The 27,191-nt window shown below is 25.8% G+C and overlaps 3 protein-coding genes across 5 annotated transcripts; 1 reads left to right on the plus strand and 2 right to left on the minus strand.

Moving 5' to 3' along the window:
- Positions 1 to 1,996: 1,996 nt before the first annotated feature.
- Positions 1,997 to 2,842, minus strand: LOC123267990. The gene has a single exon (XM_044732873.1). It carries the CDS (start codon positions 2,840 to 2,842, stop codon positions 1,997 to 1,999), a length of 846 nt encoding a protein of 281 aa, XP_044588808.1.
- Positions 2,843 to 10,218: 7,376 nt separating this feature from the next.
- LOC123266995 lies at positions 10,219 to 13,667 on the minus strand. Of its 2 annotated transcripts, none has more exons than XM_044731458.1 (5): positions 13,170 to 13,666; positions 12,913 to 13,072; positions 12,627 to 12,840; positions 11,127 to 11,312; positions 10,219 to 10,450 (listed from the first exon to the last, which is right to left on the minus strand). In XM_044731458.1, exons 1-5 carry the CDS (start codon positions 13,235 to 13,237, stop codon positions 10,299 to 10,301), a joined length of 780 nt encoding a protein of 259 aa, XP_044587393.1. In that variant the 5' UTR covers positions 13,238 to 13,666; the 3' UTR covers positions 10,219 to 10,298. The 2 variants fall into 2 exon arrangements, with proteins under 2 accessions (XP_044587393.1, XP_044587394.1); XM_044731459.1 differs by having other exon boundaries at positions 10,379 to 10,450; positions 11,123 to 11,312; positions 13,170 to 13,667.
- Positions 13,668 to 17,114: 3,447 nt separating this feature from the next.
- On the plus strand, positions 17,115 to 18,486 carry LOC123267527. 2 transcript variants are annotated; one of them, XM_044732188.1, is made up of 4 exons: positions 17,115 to 17,314; positions 17,588 to 17,741; positions 17,868 to 18,063; positions 18,363 to 18,486. In XM_044732188.1, exons 1-3 carry the CDS (start codon positions 17,250 to 17,252, stop codon positions 18,060 to 18,062), a joined length of 414 nt encoding a protein of 137 aa, XP_044588123.1. In that variant the 5' UTR covers positions 17,115 to 17,249; the 3' UTR covers position 18,063; positions 18,363 to 18,486. The 2 variants fall into 2 exon arrangements, with proteins under 2 accessions (XP_044588123.1, XP_044588124.1); XM_044732189.1 differs by having other exon boundaries at positions 17,868 to 17,947.
- The last annotated feature ends 8,705 nt before the right edge of the window (positions 18,487 to 27,191 follow it).

A 27,191-nucleotide genomic window follows, 5' to 3' on the forward strand; every position in this document is an offset into this window, starting at 1 on the left:
TCTGTGATTTGAAATTGATTTTGATAATCTCGAATTAATTCTTACAATATTATATTTAATTCTATAATTTCCAATCAATTATCTATAATATACAATTAATTTAAATAATTAAAAATCACTTATTGATAGTCGAAAATTAATTTTGATGAATAAAAATTAATTATTCATATATGCTATTAATTTCCGTACAAAAAATCAATTATTTATCCAAAATAATTAGAATTTATTCTATAAAATTAATTATTATAATTTAAAATTATTTTTTATAATCAAAAATTAATTTTTATGATACAAGGTAAAAGCCCCAATAGATGATCACGTACCAGTATATGATCACTCCATGTATTTGTATATCTATATTCACAAATATAGGTTTACAAATACATGGAGTGATCATATACTGGTACATGATCATCTATTGGGGATTTTACCTTAAAATTAATTTGAATACTGTAGACTCTATTTTTAGGATTCTAATAAATTTCAAAAATTTAAAATCGATTTTTATGATAAAAAATTAATTTTTTATAGTCTTCAATTGAGATACACAATTGAAAACTAATTATTAACTATCTAACATTGATTTTTAAACAAAGAATTAATGATGTATTCGATATTATGAATTTTTCTGAATAAAAATTAATTATTTATAATCTTAAATCAATTCTTCATAATCTTAAATTAATTAGCTTGAAATTAAATCTTTATTATTTAAATTCAATTTCGATAATATAAAATGAATTTTTCTATCATAAAATTAATTATTTATAATCTAAAATGAATCATTATATTATAAAATTGATTATGTTTGTCTCAATTTCAATTTTCAAAGTAATGAAATGATTTGAATAATTAGAAATTAATTGATTATGATCAAAAATTATTTTTGGTTCCATGCGTTTTCATCCTCGGACAAAATATCCCCGACAAAATATCCTCGACAAAATATCCCCGGACAAAATATCTTTGAGACAAAATATCCTCAGACAAAATATCCTCGCGACAAAATATCCTCGTAACAAAATATCCTCGCGACAAAATATCCTCGCGACAAAATATCCCCGTGACACAATATCCCCGACAAAATATCCCTAATAAAATACGAATTATCGGGAACTAACATATGATTGTAAGACAAAAAAGATGGAGGATGTAATTAAAAGAAATAAAAAACAAGTTAATATTTTATAATAAATATTTATTTTTAATCAGTCTTTCATTTTATAAATATTTAACACTAACTTTTATTATCATTTTTAATTTTTTTTATTATTATCATTATTATTATTTAATAATTTATAAGTAATAATAATGATAATTTTAATTAAGTAATTAACAAATAATAAACTACAATGATTTGCACAGAATTATTGCGTACAAATCTCAAACAAGATGTCGTACATTTATTGCAAAAAGCAAACAAAACATTGTAATCATATTTCACTAAATAAAAATTTTTGGTTATCATTTTTATATAAACTAAATAAATACAAATTAATTAATTACATAGATTTTACTCAAATAAATGAAAAAAAAAAAAGGTAAAACAAACGAATGAGTATCTCCAAAATAAATAAACAATTAACGTAGATAATTACGTACAATTGAAGGAAATAATCTTAGCAACATTTCGTAAATACTCAAATTTGTTATTTGAATCATAATTATTAACTATTCTTTTTAAGCGTTCATCGTAGTTACGGAAACCCTTACGGCTATTTGAAGTATTCAATCCAGTAACAATATGATTCATATTCAACTCTGTTTGAACTTGTTCATCTTTTATGGACTTTAAAAATGTACCAATAGAAGCGTGATGAACACCAATATTACGATTCAAACGGTTGTGCCATCCTTGTACAGGATTATTGGTTTTTATATGATCATTTGTAACCGCTTGATGACAGTTCCACAATGATATGTCGAATCGAGGTTTTCCCCGTTTCTTTTTATTGCGACAAATTTTTCCGATCCAAGTAGGCTCGAAATAGCGTAACTATTCCTCTAACTGGTCACTATTCTGTTCATAGTACTCAGATGCCACAATTAATTCATAAGATTCAATAACATCAGCTGTTGGAGAGAACGCCAATGCCACAAGCAAGCGCACATTCAACGCAAAAGTTATATTTGTGTCATATAACTTCTGGAGTTTACAAGCCTGAATTTGACGCCAAACACATTGATTGAAATGAAAATAACAGCCTGATAATTTTACTCCTGAATGTATTTTTGTAAACGCTCCAATAAATGCCTCTTCGAAATCAATCATCATATTATTTGGTATAAAATTTGGCAAAGATTGGCGTAAAATCTTCAAAAAATTTACATAAGTACACTGAGACTTATCAGGAGCCAACATATATACCAGAGGTAACGATTTACCGTCTTTATACCCATAAATTGAATAAAGTTGATTAAAAATTCCAGGTACACTTTTGAAAGTACCATCTCCCAACCATTGCTCACAAGATGATAAATAATTCAAGTTTTTCTGAGTCGTAAATATGATAAATCTTTTTTTATTCCCTCCGCTATCGCGTAATAAGAACAAGTCTCCAGAATAAGTATGCTTAAATTCATCCGTCAACTCCAAATCTCCACGAAACGATGGATTGTGCAATTGAGGATTATCCTTTACTCGAATTCTATTCACAGACCGTGATAGTGACACAGGCTTGGGCATTACAGCTGATACAGGTGATAATACACCACGTAAGACACGATTAATAACAACAGCAGGCTTATCATCAGTTTTTTTTGCTTTTTTCATAATTTTACCTTTCAGAATCTTAGCCGCAACAACAGAAGGGTCACCTGCGTGCTTATGAAAGTATAACATTCCGTCATGAAATAGTCATTTTTTTCCCTTTGAGGACGGTACAAATTTCAACGGCATAACGAAAATTTATAACTTTTTACAATTAATTACAATCATTAAATTTTCACAATTACATCAATTAATATTCTAATATTTACAACTTTGACTTTCAACTTTAACTCAGTACGTGTGCTATCAGCTGACATATACTCCAATGATATAAAATACGCTGAATATCTAACTATAGAAACTGAGTGCAGATAAATAATCAAGCGAGAGATGTCACTACTTGGACATTTTTTGAGCGCTAAAATTCAAATAACAAAATATAGTCATTTGAACACAATAGGAACATTTTGAAGCGCGTATTTACGAAAAAAATTATGGATATTTTTATTATTTAAAAGAACATTTCAAAGCACGTATTCATCAGGAAAATTATAAATATTTTTATCATTTAAAATTAAAAATTACGAAAAAATTTTTCGTAAAATTTCATTTAAATTTTGAAACAACATATAATCATGATTTTTGTGTGTATTAATTCGATAATAAACTAACACAAACGGGGGTAATCGTGTCGCGCTCTTTAAACATGATTTTTGTGTGTATTTATTCGATAATAAACTAACACAAACGCGGGTAATCGTGTTGCGCTCTTTTAACATGATTTTTGTGTGTATTTATTCGATAATAAACTAACACAAACGCGGGTAATCGTGTTGCGCTCTTTTAACATGATTTTTGTGTGTATTTATTCGATAATAAACTAACACAAACGCGGGTAATCGTGTTGCGCTCTTTTAACATGATTTTTTGTGTATTTATTCGATAATAAACTAACACAAACGCGGGTAATCGTGTTGCCCTCTTTTAACATGATTTTTGTGTGTATTTATTCGATAATAAACTAACACAAACGCGAATAATCGTGTCGAAGATATTTTTTATTGGGATATTTTGTCCGGGGATATTTTATTGGGGATATTTTGGCACGAGGATATTTTGTCACGAGGATATTTTGTCACGAGGATATTTTGTCTGAGGATATTTTGTCTCGAGGATATTTTGTCTCGAGGATATTTTGTCCGGGGATATTTTGTCGAGGATATTTTGTCGGGGATATTTTGTCCGAGGATGAAAACGCCTGATACCGTTAATAATTTATTCATGGTTGTGGGTATATTGGCAATCCAGTCTAACATACTATTATTTAATATTTCTATGCAATATTTCGCCTGTTGTCATACAAATTATTTAACATATATCCAGCGTCAGTTGATATGATGATTCCAATTTAAAATTATTATTGAGATTTTAAATTCTAATCATCTTTTCAAGTGACGTTGGATATATGTTAAATAATTTTTATTATATATTAATTGAATTAATGTCGGATGATGCCTGTAAGGACAACAGGCAAAATATTGTATAGAAATATTAAATAAGAGTGTGTTAGACTTGATTGCCAATATACCCACAACCATAAAAAAATTATAAATTAATATTCTATAATCTAATATTGATTTTTACAATATAAAATTAATCTTCATGAATAAATATTTATCAAATAAATGCTTAGGTTATTTAAGATCTTTCATTTATTTGATGTCTAAATTATATCAAATTCTGCGACGTATCGTTGATAATCGCAACTTCTTCGGGCGTCTGTAAATCAATAACAACCATTATTATCATATCATTCATATATAAATAAAACTATTTCGAATACAATAAATTATTTGATGTTAAAGTTATACTACAATCTTAGAAATCTAGATTATTGAATACATCTAATCTTCAATAAAAATTAACATTCATAAAATTTTTTTACAGTAATTAAATAAAATTTTTCTTTTTTACATAAAAGTTAAATTCTATAAAATAAATTTACAATCGATAAAGAAATAAAATACCCTCGAATAGATCTATCAGTCCTTCAATCATCTTTAAAAACTTTCTAGTCCTCTACAGATCTTTTAGTATTCCAATTGAAAATCTATCCGATCTTTTTTTTAATTTATTATTATATAATTTCGTAACAGCATAGCTTGAGCCCTAATATTGTCCTTTACTCTATTTAAACTTTCTTCATCCAGCCCTTAAATTTAACACGTGTCACTCCAACCTCAATATCCTTTATGATCGTAGGAATTGGTATGTCATGACCTCTTAGCTGTAAGCCAAACTTACATCACGTAGAAAGCGAGCGTTGTTTTAGGTTTATTGTTTAGAGCCATAAACTTGAGTCATGAATCTTTTCGTGAGAAGAATGTGACTAAAGTTATTGACTTACTCAAAAGGAATAATTACTTAAGATTTTTCATGGACCAATGTATGGAGAAATATAAGCGGTCACACCATTATTATGGTAATAGAGAATGGAGCCAATAGAATGACAAGCAGACAAGTGACAACAATACTGTGAAAAGGAGGAAGGCAGAAGAAAATTGGTTCAGATTTATCTTTTTGAAGGGTTCGGCTCCATCGATAAGTTCATGCTTTTGTGGAACTAACTGAGAACCGGCTTTTTATAATATTCAAACAGTAGGAAAAATATACACTATACTTTAATATAGAGATAAATTATTAAAAAATTCTAATTTCGTATAGTTGCAGAAAGGGTGTTAGTTTGAAAGAGAAAACCGCTCTATGTCTTCATCACCTTGAGACTTGTCACAATATTGACTATAATAACGTAAAGATTTGAGACAAAAGAAAAAGTAAATTATAAAAGTAATATCAGTGAAATAATTTACATTTATTTAAATAATACTGTAAACTCTAGACCTGACACTAATAATTTGAGTAGTATTTATTTGAACTTACTTTGTAAATTTAAATGTTCAAATAAGTCATAAAGTTAAATGTGACTCTGTTTTAAATATAGCGCAGTTAGACTTTTCTGGCGTGAGACGGCACTGACGACAGAGTTACAAGTACATGCCTGGGATTTGTGTGTGTTTACTAGGGTGTGCCAATATGTAACTTTCCTGGAGAACCTTTTAAAATTGGAATTTTGAGTTCTACTTTTAACAGCAGCTGCGTTTGGGGATTTCCTGAGATATTACGCGTTAAGAGAATTCATTTGATTATTTATAGGATTTTTAACAGGTGATTTAATTAGGCACTTCCGGCCAAATTTTGAATTTTCACCGGAAAGACCCAAACTAAGTTTCTGTTAAAAAATTCTATGAAAATCAAATACATTGCCTCACACCAAAATATATCAGGAAATGCTCAAACTCAGCCCCTGTTAAAAGCGGAACTAAAAATTCCAATTTTAAAAGGTTCTCCACGGGAGTTACATTTTGGCACTCCCTAGTGTTTACAATCATATGTTTAGGAAAGTAGCTAAGGTTAGACACGCGGTTGCTAATAGTGCATATATTAAATAATAATATCAATTATTGCTAATTATAATTGCCATATAACCAAATGACAATTATTGTTTTGATAATCTTTAGTTACATGGACGTCGAAAGACAATTTGATTGACGGAGTGGATTTTACTATGTGACTCTAATACAGCGCGTATTTATTTGGACTTTGATGACTATATAAAACTGTTTAAAGTTATTTTATTTATTTATTTATTGTAAATTAATTTTATAGAATTTAACTTTCATAAAAAAGGAGAAATTTTATTTATCTATTGTGAAAATTTTTTATGAATGTTAATTCATACGGGAGATTGGAATGTATTCAATAATTCATATTTCTAAGATTGTGGTATGAATTTAAAATCAAAAAATTTATTGTATTCATAATTGTTTCTTTTGTATATGTGTGACATAAAAATGATGGTTATTATTAATTTACAGACGCCTGATTAAGTTGAGATTATCAATGAACCGTGGCGGAATTTGATATAATTTAGACATCAAATAAATTGAACATCTTAAATAACCTGAGCATTAATTTATTCATTTATTAGCTAAGATCTGATTATTGCCTCCATTCAAATTCATAATTTAAAGTCTTAAATCAATCTTTATATGTAAAAAACAATTATTCGTTATCTTTATTCATTTTATAACCAAAAAAATATTGATTTAATAGATATTGCTAATTTTTATGATTGAAAATTGATCATTCATGATCTGATATTAATTTATATACTTTATAATTGATTTTCATTCGAAACAATTAATTTTTATAGCATAAAAATAATCATTCACATTCTTAAATCGATTTTTATAATGATAAATCAATTATTCATCATGTAAAATTAATTTTTCAAACTCCAAATTAACAATTTATCATTTATTTTTGATTTTTAAAATTAAAAATTGATTATTAATAATATACAATAATTATTTAAGATATGAAATTTAATTTCAAAAAAGAAATAAATGATTTATTTAATATTATGAATTCTTACAGCATTCAATTAATTTTCGTAAATTAAAATTGATGTATAGGATACAAAATTGATTTTTAAAATATAAAATTAATTTAAAAAATATAAAATTAATTTTAAAAATATAAAATTAATTTAAAAAATATAAAATTAATTCTAAAAATATAAAATTTATTTTTATAATATAAAATTCATTATTTATAGTCTGAAATCAATTTTGACAATTGAAAGCTAATTATTTATAATCTCAAAATTATTTTTAATAAAATAATTAATCGTATGTAATATTATTGATTCTTGTAGATAAAAATTAATTATTTATGATCTAAAATTAATTCTTATCACTTGAAATTGATTTTTTACTGGCCATCGTTATATTTTTAAAATATAAAATTAATGAATATGATCTGAAATTATTTTTATTTGAAAATGTAAAATTAATTTTCATGTTTTAAAATACATGATTAAAATACATGATTAAAATAGTCATAAACATCTTATTTGTGAAATAACTACTTCTATACTAAATAGAATTTCTACCCCTGGGGATTTTCTAAAAGTACAGTTTCTGAAGAACAGAAACGTACTACAGAAGTAGATATACAAGCATGTTTGCACAACAATCACATGCTTGTAAAGGTTGACCATTTCGTGAACTCCGCCGTCCATCTTACGGCAACAAATAAACATCTTATTTGTGGAATAACTACTTCTATACTAAATAGAATTTCTACCCCTGGGGATTTTCTGAAAGTACAGTTTCTGAAGAACAGAAACGTACTACAGAAGTAGATATACAAGCATGTTTGCACAACAATGACATGCTAGTAAAGGTTGACCATTTCGTGAACTCCGCCGTCCATCTTACGGCAACAAAGTTTTATATCATATATTTAATATGTAGAATTAACAATTTTCTATTAATAGTATAAAATAAATTATCAAAATAAATATTAATTATTAATGACCAAAAACTAATTTCCATAATATAAAATGAATTTTCATATTATAAAATTTATCTTGATAATATAAAATAATTCTTTCTGATATTAAATCAATTATTTACAGTCTTCAATTAATTTTCATAATTGATAATTAATTTTTCATCTATATAGATTTATTAATCATCTGAAATCAATTTTGAAAATCAAAACTAATGATGTCTTATATATAACCGATTTTGATTATTGAAAATTCATAATTATGAGTCTAAAATTGACTTTAATAATATTAATTTCAGTTCAATTTATCAAAAATAAATTTTCATAATTCTAAATGAATTTTCATATCGTAAAATAAATTTGTATAATTTTAAACTAATGATTCCTCATCAAAAATTGATTTTTTTGGTTCAAAATTTATTTTGACAATGGTAAATTCGTTTTACTAATATAGTCTTAAACTTTAATTATTGATTCAATGACCTTCCCTAAAATCGATTTTCATAGTTTAAAATTAATTTTCATTATGAAAAATTAATTTTTATAATATAAAATTGATCATTTACAGTCTTAAATTAATTCTCATAATTAAAAGTTGATTTTTTAAGATATAAAAATTTGAAACTATTGATTTCTCATATCTTATTAAGTTTTATTATTAATAATTGTTTATTAATAATATTTATTTCATTTTAATAATAAAAATTTATGTACACTTCATCTAAAATTAATTTCTATAATTCTAAATTAATTTCTATAATTTAAAATATATTTTCCAGTTATGCGATTGATATGTATATTTGAAAATTAATTAATTATAATTTAAAATTGATTTTTATTGTTTAACATTAATTTTTTCATGAAGAATTAATTTCAATAACATAATATTAATCTTTATATTAATTATAAGATGCAGTGAGACTAATTGATGATGCCTCAGCGGTTATGGAATGGGCTAGAAAAAATGATCTAGAAGTTAATCGCTTAAAAACAAAGGCTATGCTATTAGGATCGAATAATAGAGTAAAAGCGCTCCAGCGTGAAGGCTTACCACCTATCATCGTTGATAGTGTGTCTTTACCCTTTACGAAGTCTACAAAATGTCTGGGCTTTCACTTACCGTGTAACTTGTCCTGGAATTGTCAGATCTAAAAAACTCTTAGAGAATTGAACTCAACTTTATATAATTTAAAATTAACTGAAAATATTGATGATGTTCATATTAAAAAACTATTAGTCTCTGCAACGATTCTACCTTTAATCAATTCCTGCTCTATAGTTCTGATGAATTCAATTTTTGATGATGATTGTAAGCTTCAGCTTGCTTTAAATTTATTTATATGCTTTATTTATGAATTAAAACGTGCTGAACTCATTACCCGTTATAGACCTAAACTTGGTTGGCTGTCAATTAAGAGTCGTCGCATTTAGTTTGCAGCATGTTATTATTATTATATAAATGAATTTTTAAATAAAAAATAAGTATATCGGGTCGATTAGAAGCAATAGGCGGCAATAGCAGAATTTGTATCATTATTTATAATGATTACAGTAATTTTCGGACAAAAAATAAGTAGCGAGGGTCAGTTGGAGGCACTGGGTAATTAAAATTAAATTTTGATTTTTTTTAAAATGAATTAAAATAATTTTATAATAAAAAATAAGTAGCGACGGTCAGTCAGAGGCTATGGACGGCTATGACTGAGTTTTTAATTTCTATTAAAAATAATTGAGGCAATTTTCAATTAAAAAATCAGTAGCGAGGATCGGTTAGAGGGACTGGGCGGCCATGAATGAATTTTTATTTTTATTTAGAATGGTCAAAGTAATTTTTAATAAAAAAAAAGGCCATTCGGCAGCCGAAATGGAAGTAGATTTCACATAAAGTAAATTTTCATTATAAATATTAATAATAATTTATTTATTTATTAATTATATATAATAATAACAATATAATTAATTTATTTATTAATTATTATATAATAACTTAAAATTTTTTACATTTATTTTCTTTTTACGAATTTTTTATTTTCAATATTTTAACACAAAATTTTAATTTTATATTATAACATAATAAAATAAATTGACGATTTTTTTAACATTTTATTTTAATTTAACTTCAAATTTAATTTTTATTTTAAATAAAAAAAATTATAATTATAGTTTTAGTGAACTACTGATATTTTGGACGTTTGATTGAATTTTCCATGTTTTTAATATAAATTCTCTTAGTACCGTTTAGAAGCCAGCTTAATGGTTTAGGATCTTCTTCAATTTTTTCAATATCTTCCATTTTGTCCACAAGAAATGATACCTCATCATTCTCTATTAAACACAAACAATTAATAGTTAATATTTTAAGTCTCTATTTTTTTTTTTATTTTTATGCAATTTTTTTTTATTACCAATCGAGTAGTAGATACATTCCACGTTTTTAAAAAAAAAAAATAATCACAAACGTAAAAAAAAAAAAAAAAAAATAAATAAAAGAACGTATGTCTTTAATTTTATACTTCCTTTTACTTTTAAGACTTTGAAATTTTGGTAATCTCAAGGTTAAGGAAGTACGAGCGAATCTAATGTAAAAAATAATTTCCAACTTTGAAATTAAATATACGTATAAATAAATACATCATTTATTTAATTCCAAAATTTTAAAAAGATTCACTATTTAGTTACTTAGATATTAAATTTTTAAAATCACATTTTTTATCTCCTTATACACGGGCTCTAATGGCGGACAAACTTTTGTCGAGACTTTTAAGATTTTTTTAAATATTAACCTTCCAACTTTAACGAATAATAAAAAACTATATACAAGAAACTTGGATTATTGCAAAATATAAAAACAATCGAATAATAATACTTTACAATATAATTTTTTAAATATTTAAAGTTAAATTTTATGTTTGTAACTCTATATATATATATATATATATATACACACGATAATATATGTAAAAATAACTTTGATTCAAAATGTGAAATGTTCTTTACTCACTTAAATTTTTAATTGATCCTGTCAAGATTATTTTATCTCCCTTTGCGATGTCATGGTCTGGTTTGTACGAATTAATTGTTACATCAATTTTTCGTTCACCGTCAGTAAGACTGACGTATGCTTTAACCCAATTTACGATTTCAGAATTAATTATTGAAAATTTAGTTTTGACATAACCGGAGATTTCTGTATGAACATCAAATAAAAAAAAATTATGTACAAAATTAAAATTTAATTTCAATTAACTAATATTTCTTACGAAATTCCTAAAAATTAATGAGAGTGAATTGAAAAATTTTATTATTAATGATTGTAAAATTATTTATGAAATTTAAAATTTTCTTAAATCCCCAAATAAATTTTAAAAAATAAAGTTAGTACTCATTTAACTCTAGCGTAGCATAAACGAAACAATAATATTTTGAATCATAAGACAATCTCAAATAAAATCATGTAATATTTCATAAAGTATCTAATTTATAGTTAAAAAAATAAAAAAATTAGTTTTTGTTTAATGTTTTTTCGTGATAATTTTATTGTAAAAATTTTTAGATGTCTATGAAATTCAATATCATGAAAAATTTCATCTTTTTAAGCTTTAAAGAATTAAAAAAAAAATATTTTATAAATTAGTTTATTTTTCAAAAAAAATAAAATTGTTCATTTTAGTGTCATAAAATTTTTTTTAATATATAATTTTCTGTCACGTTTTTTTTTTTATAAATTTAAATTTTTTGTAATTTTTTTTTTATTTGAAATTTGAAAAAATAATTTTTAAAATTTTCTTTTTTTTTGTAAACATAATTTGGAAAATTATGCAATATAAAATTTTTTTAAAATATATTCTTTCACTTTTAAAGTTTAATTAATAAAAAATGTATATTAGTCTTGTTTTTTATCAAACACTTTTTTTTAATAACTAAAAATCATAAAAAAAAATTTTTTTTAACTGTCTTAATAAAATTTAAATGTTTTTAAAGAATTTAAAATTTTTTTTAATGGTTTAGAAGTAATAAATTTTTTTTTTTATTTCTTGTTTTAAAAATAAAATAATTAAAAAATTTTTTTAATTGTCATATCTAAAAAATTATTTTTAAATTTTATATTTTTATTATTTTGGTAATTATTTACAAGTGAGGTCCACTCTATTTTTGGCCATATCTAGGTGAAAAATTAAAATTTTTTTTTATTCTGTTTATTTTTATGGCGCATTAATGATAAAAAATGTAGTAAAAAAAAAAATAAAGATTCTGACAGCTTTTTTGTCTTCAAAAGTCGAAAAAAATTTTAGCTCTTATGTTTATGGATAAAATTTCTATTTCATCTTTTCTTGATCTTTTTGATTCATTTTTTTTTTATATTTTTTTTTTTGTATATTTAAAAAAAAATATATCAATAAAATCTAAACGAAATTTCGTTCAAAATTCTGAATCCTAAAATTATCTTTTAATTTTGTGGAATTAAAAGAAATAAATACAATATATTTTATCATATACGTACTAAATCTCGAAGGCAAAATTGAGTTTTCGATTTGGTCCAGTGCAATTAGCTGGAAATCTGTATCTCTATCCTCATCAGCTAAACAATTTTTCTCATCAAATTCCCTCAGATTTTCGAGGATGGTCTGCTTATTAATGGTAATTTCTGCACCAGTAAAGTTTCCATTATTGTATTTCGTGTGAGGGCCACAATACGCATTTTCTAAATGGATAACCTATAACATAAAAATAAAAATAATAATATTTATTATAATTATATAAATAATAATACTAATAATAATACTTACACGATCCATAATGATATCAGCTTGCACGCGTGGAATGTCGTCACCCCAGCATTTTATTTGTACCCTTTTACCGGCTCCATTATTAATCACAAATTTTAAGAGTTGGCTATCATTACACTGTTTCACAGATTCAATCGCATCAATATAGCCGACCAACTTACTAAAAACATATTTAAAATTATAAAAATTGAAAAAATAAGTCTTAACTTAGTCTTGTTAAACTAAGTCTTAAATTACCATAATTATGTATAACTTACCAAGACATTCCTGGTCTTAATTTATCAATGTGCTTATTTGTACTTAATTTAATTATATTATCAGCCATATTAATGAACTTACACTTTTGTATTTCTAATGGCAATTAATATTAATATTTTAGTTGTTATTAAATAATTTTTTAATAATAAAACTTTTAGTTCAATGTTTTATTTTTTCACTAATTTCATTAAAACAAAATACTGTATTTGTTTGCTAGTTTCCAAGGAAACAGTAGATTACATGGTAAACACGTGTTGCTATGTTTTAATCAGACACTTTAGGTTAAAATAAAATGTGCTAAAAAAACAATATTACACTTATAATTATCAAATGTCAATTGTCTGGGTTAACTTCTGAAAATATTATTTCGTATAAATTTTTCAATATCACATAAACTATCTATTTAACAGCTTAAATTTTTTTCGTTATTTTTCGAATAAATAATACTCATTATCGCTAGTATACATCAGTAAGATGTATAGCCTCTACAGTTTATAGTAATATAATGTGTTCTTCTATACCAACTGTGTAGTACATCGTATTGATGGCAGTATTGGCATGTTAATATAGATGCTAAAAACAACCACAATCCTATCTAAATACACGTAGCGCTATCGTTTTGAGCGCTTAGTGGAACACACCTTATATATTATTTTCCGCGAGAAAGTAATTCAAATTTAAAAAAAAAAAATATACTTATTTCACTATCAAATACCAAAAAATTGTTATAATATATTGGACAATTATTTCAAATTTCTTAACGAATTGAATCAAAAAAAAAAATTCTTATTTTCTTTTTACTTTATACTTGTGAATTTTTCCAAATAATTTTTTTTTATCATAAATTAATTGTTCTAACAGTGTAAAAAATTGTAATATGTGTAAAATTTAGTGTCATATATATGTGATTATATATTTATGTTTATTTTTAACGTAAATTATAAATGAATTAAAACCCTGTTAAAAAATATTCATTCAAAAAAATTAGGAAAACGGTTGACCCTAAAGGCCATCCCTGCAACTTCCCGCTAATTCCGTTAATACCTGGCCGCTTTTTTGAGCTCTTCGAGCTCAAAAGTACAATCTGTGTGTTGTTTTAAGCTCTCCAAGCTCAAAAAGATACCTTTTCTATGCTTTTGAGCTCTTTGAGCTCAAAAGTCTGATAGAAGTTTCATGGAACACTATTTTTTGAATGTTCATACCGCAATAACTTTTGAATGATTGAACCGATTTTTACGCGGTTGGCGGCATTCTACGTAGTTTTTTAAGCCTTATGAATAATTTCTAAGTTTCAATTGGTCAAACTAGAAATTTCGGAGTAACTCTGAAAAAACACTTTTTTCGGTTTTCTTTCGTTCACGATATCTCTCGAACGAATCAACCGATTTTGACCAGCTTGGTGGCAATCGACGTGGTTTTATGATGTTAAGAGCTGATTAGTTTTTGGAATCGATCGGTAGAGCTGTTTGAAAGTTATTCCAAAAAATGTCGAAGTTATGTTGAAAAAATCCTTATTTCCAAATATTTCGTCGAGGATATCTCTCGAACTAATCAACCTATTTCCACGTTTTCGGCGGCAATCGACGCGGTTTTTTAACCTCTGAAATTATTCTCTGTCATCAAAAACGATCCGAGAAGAAATGACGAAGTTATGTGAAAAAAACAGTTTTTTCGGTTTTATTTCGTTCACGCTATCTCTCGAACGAATCAACCGATTTTGACCGGATTAGCGCCGATCGGCGTGGTTTTTTGACGTTAAGAGCTGATTAGTTTTTGAAATTGATCGATCGAGCCGTTTAAAAGATATTCCAAAAAAACCACTTTCAAAAATGATTTTTTTCTAATATTTTTTGAGATTTTTCAAAATTTCTCAAAATCTATCGGTCCGAATCGGTTTAAATTCTTAATAAATCTAAGTTTGGCGAAGCCCTTTCGAATGGAACCAACCGCGATGAAATCGGTTCAACCGTTCAAAAGTTATAAGTGATTCACATACTTACACACACACACACACACACACACACACACACACACACACACACACACACACACACACACATACAGACATAGTGACAACCTCGCAGGGATAGTCAGGGAAGCTTCCTGTGACCTTCAAACGTCGAGATCTGATGAAAACTCGATTTTTGCAAAACGGGGTGAAAACAATAACTTCCCGATTTTTGAAAATCTGAGATTTTTAGCGGGAAGTTAAAAATAAATTATTGAATTTTTAATTAATACATAGATTTAAATTTTGGTGGAAGAATATTTATCAAAAAGGTAGTGTTGAAAAAAGATCCAACTATTGAGAGTATATTTGCTCTATATGTATGTGTAATATTTTGATTTTATGTTCTTATAATTAATCAATACTTAATTACATAGATTTTTAATTTGTAAATTTTATTTAGCTCTTTTTATTTTCATTTTTCTAAATTAATTTTGATCGGATAATATATATATATTTATATTTTCTATTAAAATTCTTTTAACGAACACACACACACACACACACACACACACACACACACACACACACACACACACACACACACATACACACACACACACACACACACACACACACACACACACACACATACACACACACACACATATATACACATATATATATATATATATATATATATATATATATATATATATATATAGACACAGTGACAACATCGCGAGGGTAGTCAGGGAAGCTTCCTATGACCTTAAAACGTCGAGATCTGATGAAAACTCGATTTTTTTAAAACAGGGTGAAAACAATAACTTCCTAATTTTTGAAAATCTTCGATTTTGTTAGTGGGAAGTTAAAAATGTCGCAGTGATTTTAAAAAAACACTTGTTTTCAAATCTTTTATTGACGATATCTTTTGAACTAATTAACCGATTTCTACGTTTTTGGCGGCAATCGACGCGGTTTTTAAGCTCTATAAATTATGTTATGTCATCAAAAGTGATCCGAGAAGAAATGACGAAGTTATGTGAAAAAACACTTTTTCGGTTTTCGGTTTTCTTTCGTTCACGCTATCTCTCGAACGAATCAACCGATTTTGATCGGGTTGACGCCGATCGGCGTGGTTTTTCAAGCTTAAGGGCAGATTAGTTTTTGAAGTTGATCGATAGAGCCGTTTAAAAGATATTCCAAAAACTACTTTCAAAAATGATTTTTTCTTATTTTTTAAGATTTTCAAGATTTCTTAAAATCTATCGGTCCGAATCGGTTCAAATTCTCAGGAAATCTAAGTTCAGCGTAGCCCTTTCGAATGGCACCAACCGCGATGAAATCGGTTCAACCGTTCAAAAGTTATAAGCGAGTCACATAGTCACACACACACACACACACACACACACACACACACACACACACACACACACACACACACACACATACATACATACAGACATAGTGACAACATTGCGGGGGTAGTCAGGGAAGCTTCCTGTGACCTTCAAACGTCGAGATCTGATGAAAACTCGATTTTTGCCAAACGGGGTAAAAACAATAACTTCCCGATTTTTGAAAATCTGAGATTTTTAGCGGGAAGTTAAAAATTCACTATCGTTATATTTGAATTTTTTTCAATAATTTCAATTTCTCATTATATATCTATAGATATATAATTTACATAGAGCGATTTTTTTTTAATTTTTTCCAATGAATATTTTTAAATAGGGTAATGAAAAATTTTGATAAATTTGTAAAATAATTTAATGAATACTTGTGAATTAAATATTCAAAATAGTTAAATTAATAATCTGTGAAAATATTATATTCTATGGGCCAGTTTTTCAAACCTGGATAAAATTTCATCCACTGTTAAAATATATCTATATATTTCATGTTTATAGATATACTCACAATTATAATTTTATCCTAGATAAAATTTTATCTCGGATTGAAAAACTGGCCCTATGTATTAAATGTGACGTTGATGGTTATTTATTACGTGGCAATTAAATTTAAATTGACTATATAAAACAAATTAAAGGCGACATCGTATCATAGCAATAATTTTCATACATAATAAAGAAAATTTTATTCTAATATCATAATATTGAGAATTAAAATGGTAAAAATTAAATTGTTTGAGAACCAAGCAGTACGGACCTTTTTCCAGGGTCAAGCAACAAAGTAAGTTAACATTAATATCCTTTTAATTCAAATTTTTTTCTTTATAACCTCTAATGACATATCTATCTCAAATTAAAAATCTAAATTTAAATTTAAAAATATTTATCTCAATGCAACTTGTATATGTCTTTGCAGTATCTATATGGTAGTATAATCAATTATTTTTTAATCTTTTAAATGAGTACTAAGTATTGTAAAACCTTTTTTTCTAAAAAATAAGTATATTTATATATTTAAATAAAAAAATAGTTTACTAATTTTTTATTTTCTTAGTTTTACAGGGTTTATTGCGAGAATATTAGGATTTAGGAGAGTAAATAATCAACGTAAATTTATTTTTCTGATTTCGGAGGGATTTTTGACAAGATACATGATATGTTTTGACAATCCTCTAAACGATGTATTGAAGAGGATGGAATTGCACCAGGTAAGTTTAAAATCGAAAAAAAAACTCAATTTTCTAAAATCTAGATGGAACCAATAACTTCCCAATTTTCAATTTTTTCACAGAAATTTAAAAAATAATTTATAACTTAATTATTCTTAATTTCAGATTGTTATTATTAAACGATCAAGACCAAGATTTGGGATTATTCAAGAACTAACTAACGATCCTCTTGTAAATGAATTCAGGTTCGAAATTAACAATATCCAAAATTTGATTATAACAAATATAAAATTAGAAATGGACGATTTTATAAACATGCCTAATTTTGAAGTTGAGCTTGAATCAGAGGATGAAAATTAAGGTATTATCTAGATAATCTTGTTAACTCTATATTAGGTATAATTTTTTAAAATTACTATAAAATAATAAAAAAATTAAATTAAATATAAAAAGTTAAAGCAATAAAAAAAAAATATTCAAATGAGAAAAATATAAAAAGTTGATTGGAGAAATAACAATTATAACATCAGAAAAAAAGAAAAAAAAAAGTTGAGAATAAAGAAAAAAAAAATATAAAATAAAATGAAAAAATTAAAAAAAAACTATCAGTAAGTACTTAATTAAGAATATCTGCTGTGTTTTATGTTATTTTTTTTTCAGAAATTTATTTACTTAGTGGTTACAATCATCACCATTTTACTATGGGAACTCAAGTTTAAAAAAAAATATTCAACTCCTTAAACCAGAAGCACAAGTTCAAAAATTTTTTAATGAATGTGAGAAAGTTTTGGTAAAATAAATAATTGAGGACATGAAAATTAAAGTGTGTTAATATTAAAGTATTTATTATTATTGTGTTTTATTTGTATAACTTTACAGTTTTATGCAAGTTTATTTTCTATTATCAAAGTATTTATATTTAAAAAATTAATTTTAAAAAAATATTAATAATCGATAAATTTTCTATATAATTATTTTTTAACATTTTGCATGTATTTCAATATAATAAAATAATTTTCAGTTAAAAACCAGCCTTAAATGCTCAATATTTTTGACAATTTTTTTTTTTTCAGTTCAATCCTAATATTTTTTGAATTTTTTTCCAAACTATAAATTATTTATTTGATTTAATTCTTGAAGTTTGTAACGTATTCTTTCTATTTTAATTTATATCTATTAACTTCACTGCATAAAGAGTTTGTTTTTATAATAATATTCATTGAACATTATTATTGATTCAAGATATTAAATAATCATGTTATTAATTTACGTATATTGAAATAAGTTTAAAATTAATGAGAAACTAAGATTGATATTATATAAATACTAATTCAATTTTTTTTCTAATATATCTGATTTAAATTATTGATTGAGAAAAATTTGAAGAAATTGTGTCGATATATAGATATACAATAATCATCCATATTATTTTCAATTTATATTTATTCTTCTCAATTGGTTGATGATTGGAATACTTGGGAAGGGAATTGACTAATAAGGTATTTTTTAATTGTCTTAATATCTAATTTTATTTATTATAGAAATAATTTGTGCTATACACTGAAAAAATAGATAGATGTTGAATCGGGACTCTATCTGGGTGCATTACTTGGATGAAATCCCGGTGAAACCCCTATTTTTTTATTATAAATTAGGATAGTTTTGAAATTAAAATATTTACCTAAATTATTTTTTTTTTAAGATTAAATTTTTTTTCTGAGTTTTGATATTCTGACAAAAACATATTATTTTTATCATTTTAATTTTTTTATTACGACTAGAAAATTTCGGCAATAAACTTTTTTTTAACAAATTCAAAATTAATTTTTGTCTTGAATATTCTCAGATCCATATCGGAAAATTAAATTTTTTGAAAAACTTAAAAATTTTTAAAAAAATTAAAATTCATGGAAAAATAAAAATTTTTAAAAATCTAAAAAAAATTTGAAATATCTTCATTTAAAGAGTAAAAATTGAAAAAAAATGGTGTGTGTACTTATGTATACTTATGTAAAATATATACTTGCGCGCGCATCGTAAAATTTACTCTCATCAATTTTTCATAACGCGCCTAAAGAAGTATAACTTTAAAAATTTAAAAATTAGGAAATCGGTTGACCCTGAAGGCTATCTCTGCAACTTCCCGCTACTTTCGTAATTAATTTAAGCGCTTAACATTGCACCTATGACGTTTTTGAGCTATAGGTTTTGTACAAGGCTCTGTGACAAAAACCTTGCCCAAGCATATGTTACTGGGTGGGGGGGGGGGAGGGATTATCCTGCTGCAGAGTGATAAAATCTTGGTGTTGCTCCTAAATTATTTCCCCTTACTAGATAGCGTCCCGGTGCAGCAATTATTTATTTTTCCGGGTATTCTAAATATTGGTACCTTTTTGAATAATTAAAATTAAACAATTAAATTGAATTCTCATTTGAGAAGACATTTTATGTATACTTTAGTTTAAAATTTCTTTTATTAATTATTAAGAACAATAATTGCTACGAAGTTAAATATAAAATAAAAATTTGATATGATCAAATCTCAATGATTCAGTAAAAATAAAGAAATCATATCAATAGTTAAATGTTAGTAACTTTTAACTATTCAATTTTGATACTGAGTTACTGAGTTAAATTACTGTTAAAGAGGAAGCAGTCTGTTGTTACTCAGACGGCGAAGGTCTCGGTCCACCTGATTTCCAGGTCTTTTTCTTAATGTACCCAGAGATCGAACCTATTATAATTAACACTAGTCAAAGTATTTTTTACGAAAAAAAAAATAGTTTTAAGATTCAGAATCTGATTACGCAGATATGTTCATTCCGTTTGACGTATATATACATAAGAAAAAAAATAGATATCTTTTAAATAATATTTTCTCTATGATGAGCGAAAATACAAAAAATTTTTCATAAGGTGCATCATGAGGATAAATGCAATAGTAAGTCTTCTATGAAATGTACTGATAATTATAAATATATTTTTATTTATCAAATTATTTGGATAGTTCTAAGTATTTGGATAAATGAAATTTACTAAGCAATAATAATTACAATAAAAAAACAATAATAATTACGATAAAAAAAAAATACCAATGTTTAAATTTTTTCACCACTATTTTATTGAAAATAATATTATAATTCTCAATAATTCTCTCATTTAAAATGACAGTATATGATATTTTTTTTTTTTTTTATTTTTCTCAGATTAAAGTTTATAATTGGAATAAGTAGTTCTAAAATAAAGTTAAAATTGGATGAAGACGCTTTAAGTCAACAAAATATTTGAAAAAATACATTAATAGGTATACCAATTTTAGTTAGTTGCTTAATTTTTTTTAAGTAATTTTACTCTCTAAATATTTATCAATATTAATCTACTTTTTACATCCACATTGTCATATAAAATCGTTTTTTCAGGGGTCTTAATTTTAAACATAAATAATTTTCATTTTTTTTTAATTTTAATAACCAGTGATTAGTGACTTATTGTGAACATTTCACTATTTTTTTATGTAATCAGATGAGATTCATGTTTATAATATAATAAAGTAAATCTGTTATTATATTATCATTTGGTTTCTCATCTGATACGTTATAAAAAAAATCAGTGTTGAAAACATTTTTGACAGAACCATTTAAAAATGCCGAAATTAAAACGGAAAAGTTATGATCAAGAAAAAAGGGAAAACACAGATTCAAATCGGAAAATGAATCAGAAGAATAATATTAAAAACAATGTTGAAGGAAAAAATATTTTATCCGTACAAGCAAGGCAACAACGGTATCTTTCAATAGATAAAAATTTATGTTTGCATAGAAAAAGAATGAAAACATATCAGAATTCATCGAATTATAAAAAAAAAAATAAAATTTACCAAAAACTTAGACTCGCCAATGATAATAATTACAAAAAGCACTTGGAAAACTTGAAAATATGTCAAAAAATAAGATTACAAGATTTAGTAAAAAGAAAGAATCATCAAGAAAACTTGAAAATAAGTCAAAAAATAAGATTACAAGATCCAACAAAAAGAAAGAATCATCAAGAAAACTTGAAAATATGTCAAAAAATAAGATTACAAGATCCAAAAAAAAGAAAGAATCATCAAGAAAACTTGAAAATATGTCAAAAAATAAGATTACAAGATCCAATAAAGAGAAAAAATCATCAAAATTTATCAATACAATTACAAAATAAACGATTAAAAGATAAATATAAACGAAGAATACATGACGATATAAATAAAAAGTGTCAATCAAGAAGATTATTAAATGATAAGAAAAAAGATTTACATAATGAGAATAATAAAAAATATCAAAGTAAAAGATTATGTATTCGAAGTAAACGAGAAATACATAACAACAAATTAAGTTTTTATCAGAAAGAAAGATTGAAGAATGAACAACTTAAGAAAATACACATTCTTCGTGTTTCTAGATCTAAGTTGTTAAAGAAAGATAAAAACGAATATTTACAACGTCAAAAGTTATTTGATAAATTTAATAAATCAAAATTAGAAGGTCCAACATATGAGTGTTCTTCCTGTTTTCGCTTATGGTTTAAATCTTCAGTTAAATTTATTAAAAAAAAAGATTTAGAACAAAATGATTTATCATCAATCCATTTAATATGTAAGAAATCGAATGATTCTATAATAGGATTTTTGTGTTCAAGTTGTGAAAGGGCGATAAAAAACAATAAAATTCCGTCGTTGTCTATGTATCATGAAGAACTACAATTTCCAGAAGTACCGGATGAAATTCTGAACTTGACTGATTTAGAAGAAAGATTCATATGTCCTCGTATTCCGTTCATGATGATTCGAGCAATTATAAATGATGGTCAATATTTTGTTAAAGGTCGAGCAGTCAATGTACCAACAAATGTTGAAAGTTCTGTGAACATTCTTCCGAGAGTCCAATCTGAAGCGATGATTATTCCAATTTGCTTTAGAAGGAAAAAATCATTTAAAACAAATGTTATGTTTGAAAATGTTCGTCCGCAAATGATAAAGAAAGCTGCTATAGTATTACAAAACTCAGAAGTTTATGAATACTGTAATATACATTTGGATTTTCAACGAGTAAAAAATAATTTTTCTGAATTAAATGATTTTGAACATAACTATTCCAGTGATAGTAACAATGTCAATATAAATTCTGAGAAAAATATTGATGCTTCTGATTATAATGACAATAATTCATCTGATGTCGAATCTGAAGATGAAGAACCTGTTAATATAGAAGATGAATCATCTCTTTTAATGACTCAAGCTATTATATTTGCTCCCGGTGAAGGTCAAATGCCAGTTTCATTGTTTGATAAATATACTGAGGCTTTAAGTTTTATCAAGATTTATGGAGGTAAATTAATCTCTCAGCCGAAACATTTAACATATCAGAATTGGATTAAATCTGAAATAATGAGATCAGATCGTCGCTGTGCTACTATTCTTAAATTATTTTTTTCAGCATTGAAGCTTAGAGTATCGAAAATCACGTCAAGTATAAGTTTTTGCTTACGTAAAAATAAAATGAAGTCAAACTCCATCAAAGCAGAAGATATGCTTGATGAAAATAAAGTTAAATATATGGAGCTAAATGATAATGGATTTAAATTTTTATCTCATGATCGCGGATCGCCATCTTTTTGGGAGGAGAAAAAGAAAAATGTTTTTGCATTATTTCGACAATTAGGTCCTCCAAGTATATTTTTTACTTTATCAGCAGCAGAAACAAAGTGGCCTGAATTAATCGTGATGTTAAAAAAAGTTATTGATAAAGAAGAAATTTCATTAATAGAAGCAGAAAAAATGGATTATAAAGAAAAAGCTAGATTGATTAGTAATGATCCAGTTACCATAGCAAGATATTTCGATTACCGAATAAGAGAATTATTTAAAGTAATGAAAGAGAAAAACAGTATTTTTCGAGAACACGTTATAATGGATTTCTATTATAGGATTGAATTTCAACAAAGAGGTTCTCCACATATTCATTGTTTATTATGGCTTAAAGATGCACCTTATTATAATGATGAAAATGAAAATAATTCGAATCTCATTACATTTATTGATAAATTTATTACATGTTCAAAAAAGCTTGTTTCAGAAGATCTTATTAAGCTTCAAACTCATAAACATACATTCACTTGTAAAAAAGGAAGAAAACAAACAAAGTGTCGTTTTGATATTCCATTCTTTCCCATGTATAAAACATGTATTTTGAAACCCTTGTCAGACACAGAAAAAGAACGGAAAAGTCAATTGCAAAAATTTCGTGAAGAAATACAAGTATTTTTAGAAAATAACTTCAGAAACGAAATAAATATTACAATAGATCATATGCTAAAAACATTTAATATAACTTATGATAGGTACATAGAAATCATACGCAGTGGTTTGCGTCGACCAACAGTTATGCTGAGTAGAAGAAATCCAAATGAATGTATGATCAATTCTTATAATCAAGAAATATTAAAACTACATTCTGCAAATATGGATATCCAATTTATACTAGATATGTACTCATGTGCAAGTTATGTATTAAATTATTTGAATAAATCTATCTCCGGTCTTTCACGATTAATGTACGATGTAACAAATGAAGTTAAACGAGGAAATTATACAATGAAAGAACAATTAAGATTGATTGCAAATTCTTTCTTAAAAGCAAGTGAATTCGGTTCACAGGAAGCAGTTTATTATATTTTAGCATTACCTCTTTCAATGTGTTCAAGAGAGGTGGTTTTTGTCAATACAAATCATCCGGAAAATAGAATTCAAATAGTTAAATCAAAACAAGAACTTCAGAAATTATCATCAAATTCAAGAGATATTTATATAAAAGATACACTAGACCACTATGTAAATCGCCCATATGAGTTAGAAAATATTTATCTTGCTTCTTTTATAGCTTGGTATAATTACTCTTCGAAAGATTATCCTAAAAAAAATGAAACTTACAATGATAAAGACTATGATGATGATGATGATAATTTAATAAATAATAATTTATCATTAAAACTCATTGATAGTTCTGGTTTTGTTCGAAAAAGAAATAAATCAAAAATTCTTAGATTCATAAACTATGATGAGCAAAAAGATAAAGAAAATTTTATTAGAGAAAACGTAATGTTATTTATACCATGGCGAAATGAAAATATTCTTAGAACGTCTTCTTGTGAATTATTTTCAGAAAATCTTGATTTAATCAAAGAAAGAAGATTGGAATATATATATAATGAAAATGTAGAGATTGTATTAAAAGAAGCGATGCAAAAAATAATAAATGAATCAGACGATGGAAATGAGACGAATGGATACACACCAAAAAACTTGGAAGTTTTTAATGATCCTTCTCAAGCGGGGGATATCGCTATAGAAATGAATGAAAATATGAACGAAATTAAAGATTTAAATTGTAAAAAAGATATTTATTACGTATCAATACCGCGATTAATTTCTGAAGAAAATTTTATTAATTTAATTGGTTTTCTTAATGAGAAACAAAGAATTTTTTTATTGCACATTTTACATTGTTTTAAAATTAAATCATTACCATTATATCATTGTGTGATTGGTGGAGCCGGCGTTGGGAAATCTCGATTAATTGAAGCTATTTATCAATGCTTGCTTCGCTTATTAAATTTTAATTCCGATAATCTAGAATCGATTAAAATTTTGTTATGTGCTCCAACCGGAAAAGCAGCATTTGGAATAAAAGGAGCGACCTTACATGCAGCTTTTATATTGCCATACAATCAATGCTCGACAGAACTTACTCCATTAAGTAGTGGTTCCCGAAATACTTTATTTGCAAAATTAAAAGATCTTAGTTTGATTATAATCGATGAAATAAGTATGGTCGGTTCACGAATGATTCAACAAGTTGATAGTCGATTAAAGCAAATTTTTCAAACTTCAAAACCTTTTGGAGGAGTTTCAGTGATTGTATTTGGTGATTTCAATCAATTAGCTCCTGTGGGTGACAGATATGTTTTTGAAGCTCATACAACAGATCTATATGGAGACATTATCGGTAACCCTTTGTGGAATTTATTCACAAGTTATGAATTGACAGAAATAATGCGACAAAAAAATGATGTAAAATTTGCTAAAGCTCTTAACAATTTAGCTAATGGTACATTGACTGAAAATGACATGAGTCTTTTTGAATCTAGAATAGTAAAAGCTAATAATGATATACCAGAAGGTGCAATTCATCTATTTCGTACAAATGATGAAGTTGATAGTTTTAACATAAACATAATAAATAAAGATATTCATAAAAAAAATATTATTGCAAATGACAAAATTAAAGAAAAGACCTCGAAAATCATGGAACAAAATTTACTTAATTTATGTAAAACCATAGAAACTAAAAATGCACAAGGATTACCTTCTAATCTTTTATTAAGCATTGGTATTAAATATATGGTGACTGTAAATATTGACGTTGAAGATGGGCTTGTTAATGGTGCAGTAGGTATTACAAGGTATATTACAAGGATATGAATTAAATAACAAAAGAGAAATTTCTAGGCTTTGGCTAGATTTTTCTGATGATCAAATAGGTAAAAAAAGAAGAAAAGAAATTCCAAAAGAAGATCATAAAAATTGGACTGCTATAGACAAGATAATGAAGAATATTCAGCCTACAAAAAAAATAGTAACAATTATTCGGGAACAATTTCCTCTTGTACCAGCAGAAGCAATTACGATTCACAAAAGTCAAGGCGGAACTTACAATACCGTAGTCATACACCTAGTGAAAGGAATGAAAAAAAATGAACTTTACGTCGCATTTAGTCGATGTACAAAGTTGAATGGATTATTTATAGTGGGAAATTAAAAAATTCCTTCACATCAAAATCCATATGATAAAGTACATATTGAAGTGAAACGGTTGTTAAATTCAAAGTTGTCTTTATCATGTTATTTTATTAATAATCCAAAATTAGAAACAATCGTCTATCAAAATATACAAAGTTTGAAGGAAAAATCGCATTGGATTGATTTCATTAATTTTATGAGATTACATCAACCTTGTATTTTCATAGCGGCCGAAACATGGATAAAAACAGATGATATCTCGATAGAAAATTATAAAAGTGTACATCGTGTAAATGTAATAGAAACTCCTACCAGACATGCTTATGGCATAGTAATATATTGTAGAAATGATAAAAAATTTGAAATTCACTACATTTATAGCAATGAAGAGAAGTTACAATCTTGTTCACTTTTAACAGGTTTATATGATGGTGTTGCAATATGTACAGGTTATAAACCTCCTTCAACAAAATATTCATCAATAAAAACAAGAATAGAAGAAATGATCAATGTTGCTGTGAATAAAAGTAAAAGAATTATTTTTTTAGGTGATTTTAATATAAATTTGAATAAAGAGCCATCACATCTATTTTTTAAAATGTTAAATTCAAGACAATTATATTCGATACTAAAAACGGATGAAATTACTACAA

Source organism: Cotesia glomerata, linkage group LG6 (genome assembly GCF_020080835.1).
Source record: "Cotesia glomerata isolate CgM1 linkage group LG6, MPM_Cglom_v2.3, whole genome shotgun sequence".
Taxonomy (NCBI): domain Eukaryota; kingdom Metazoa; phylum Arthropoda; class Insecta; order Hymenoptera; family Braconidae; genus Cotesia; species Cotesia glomerata.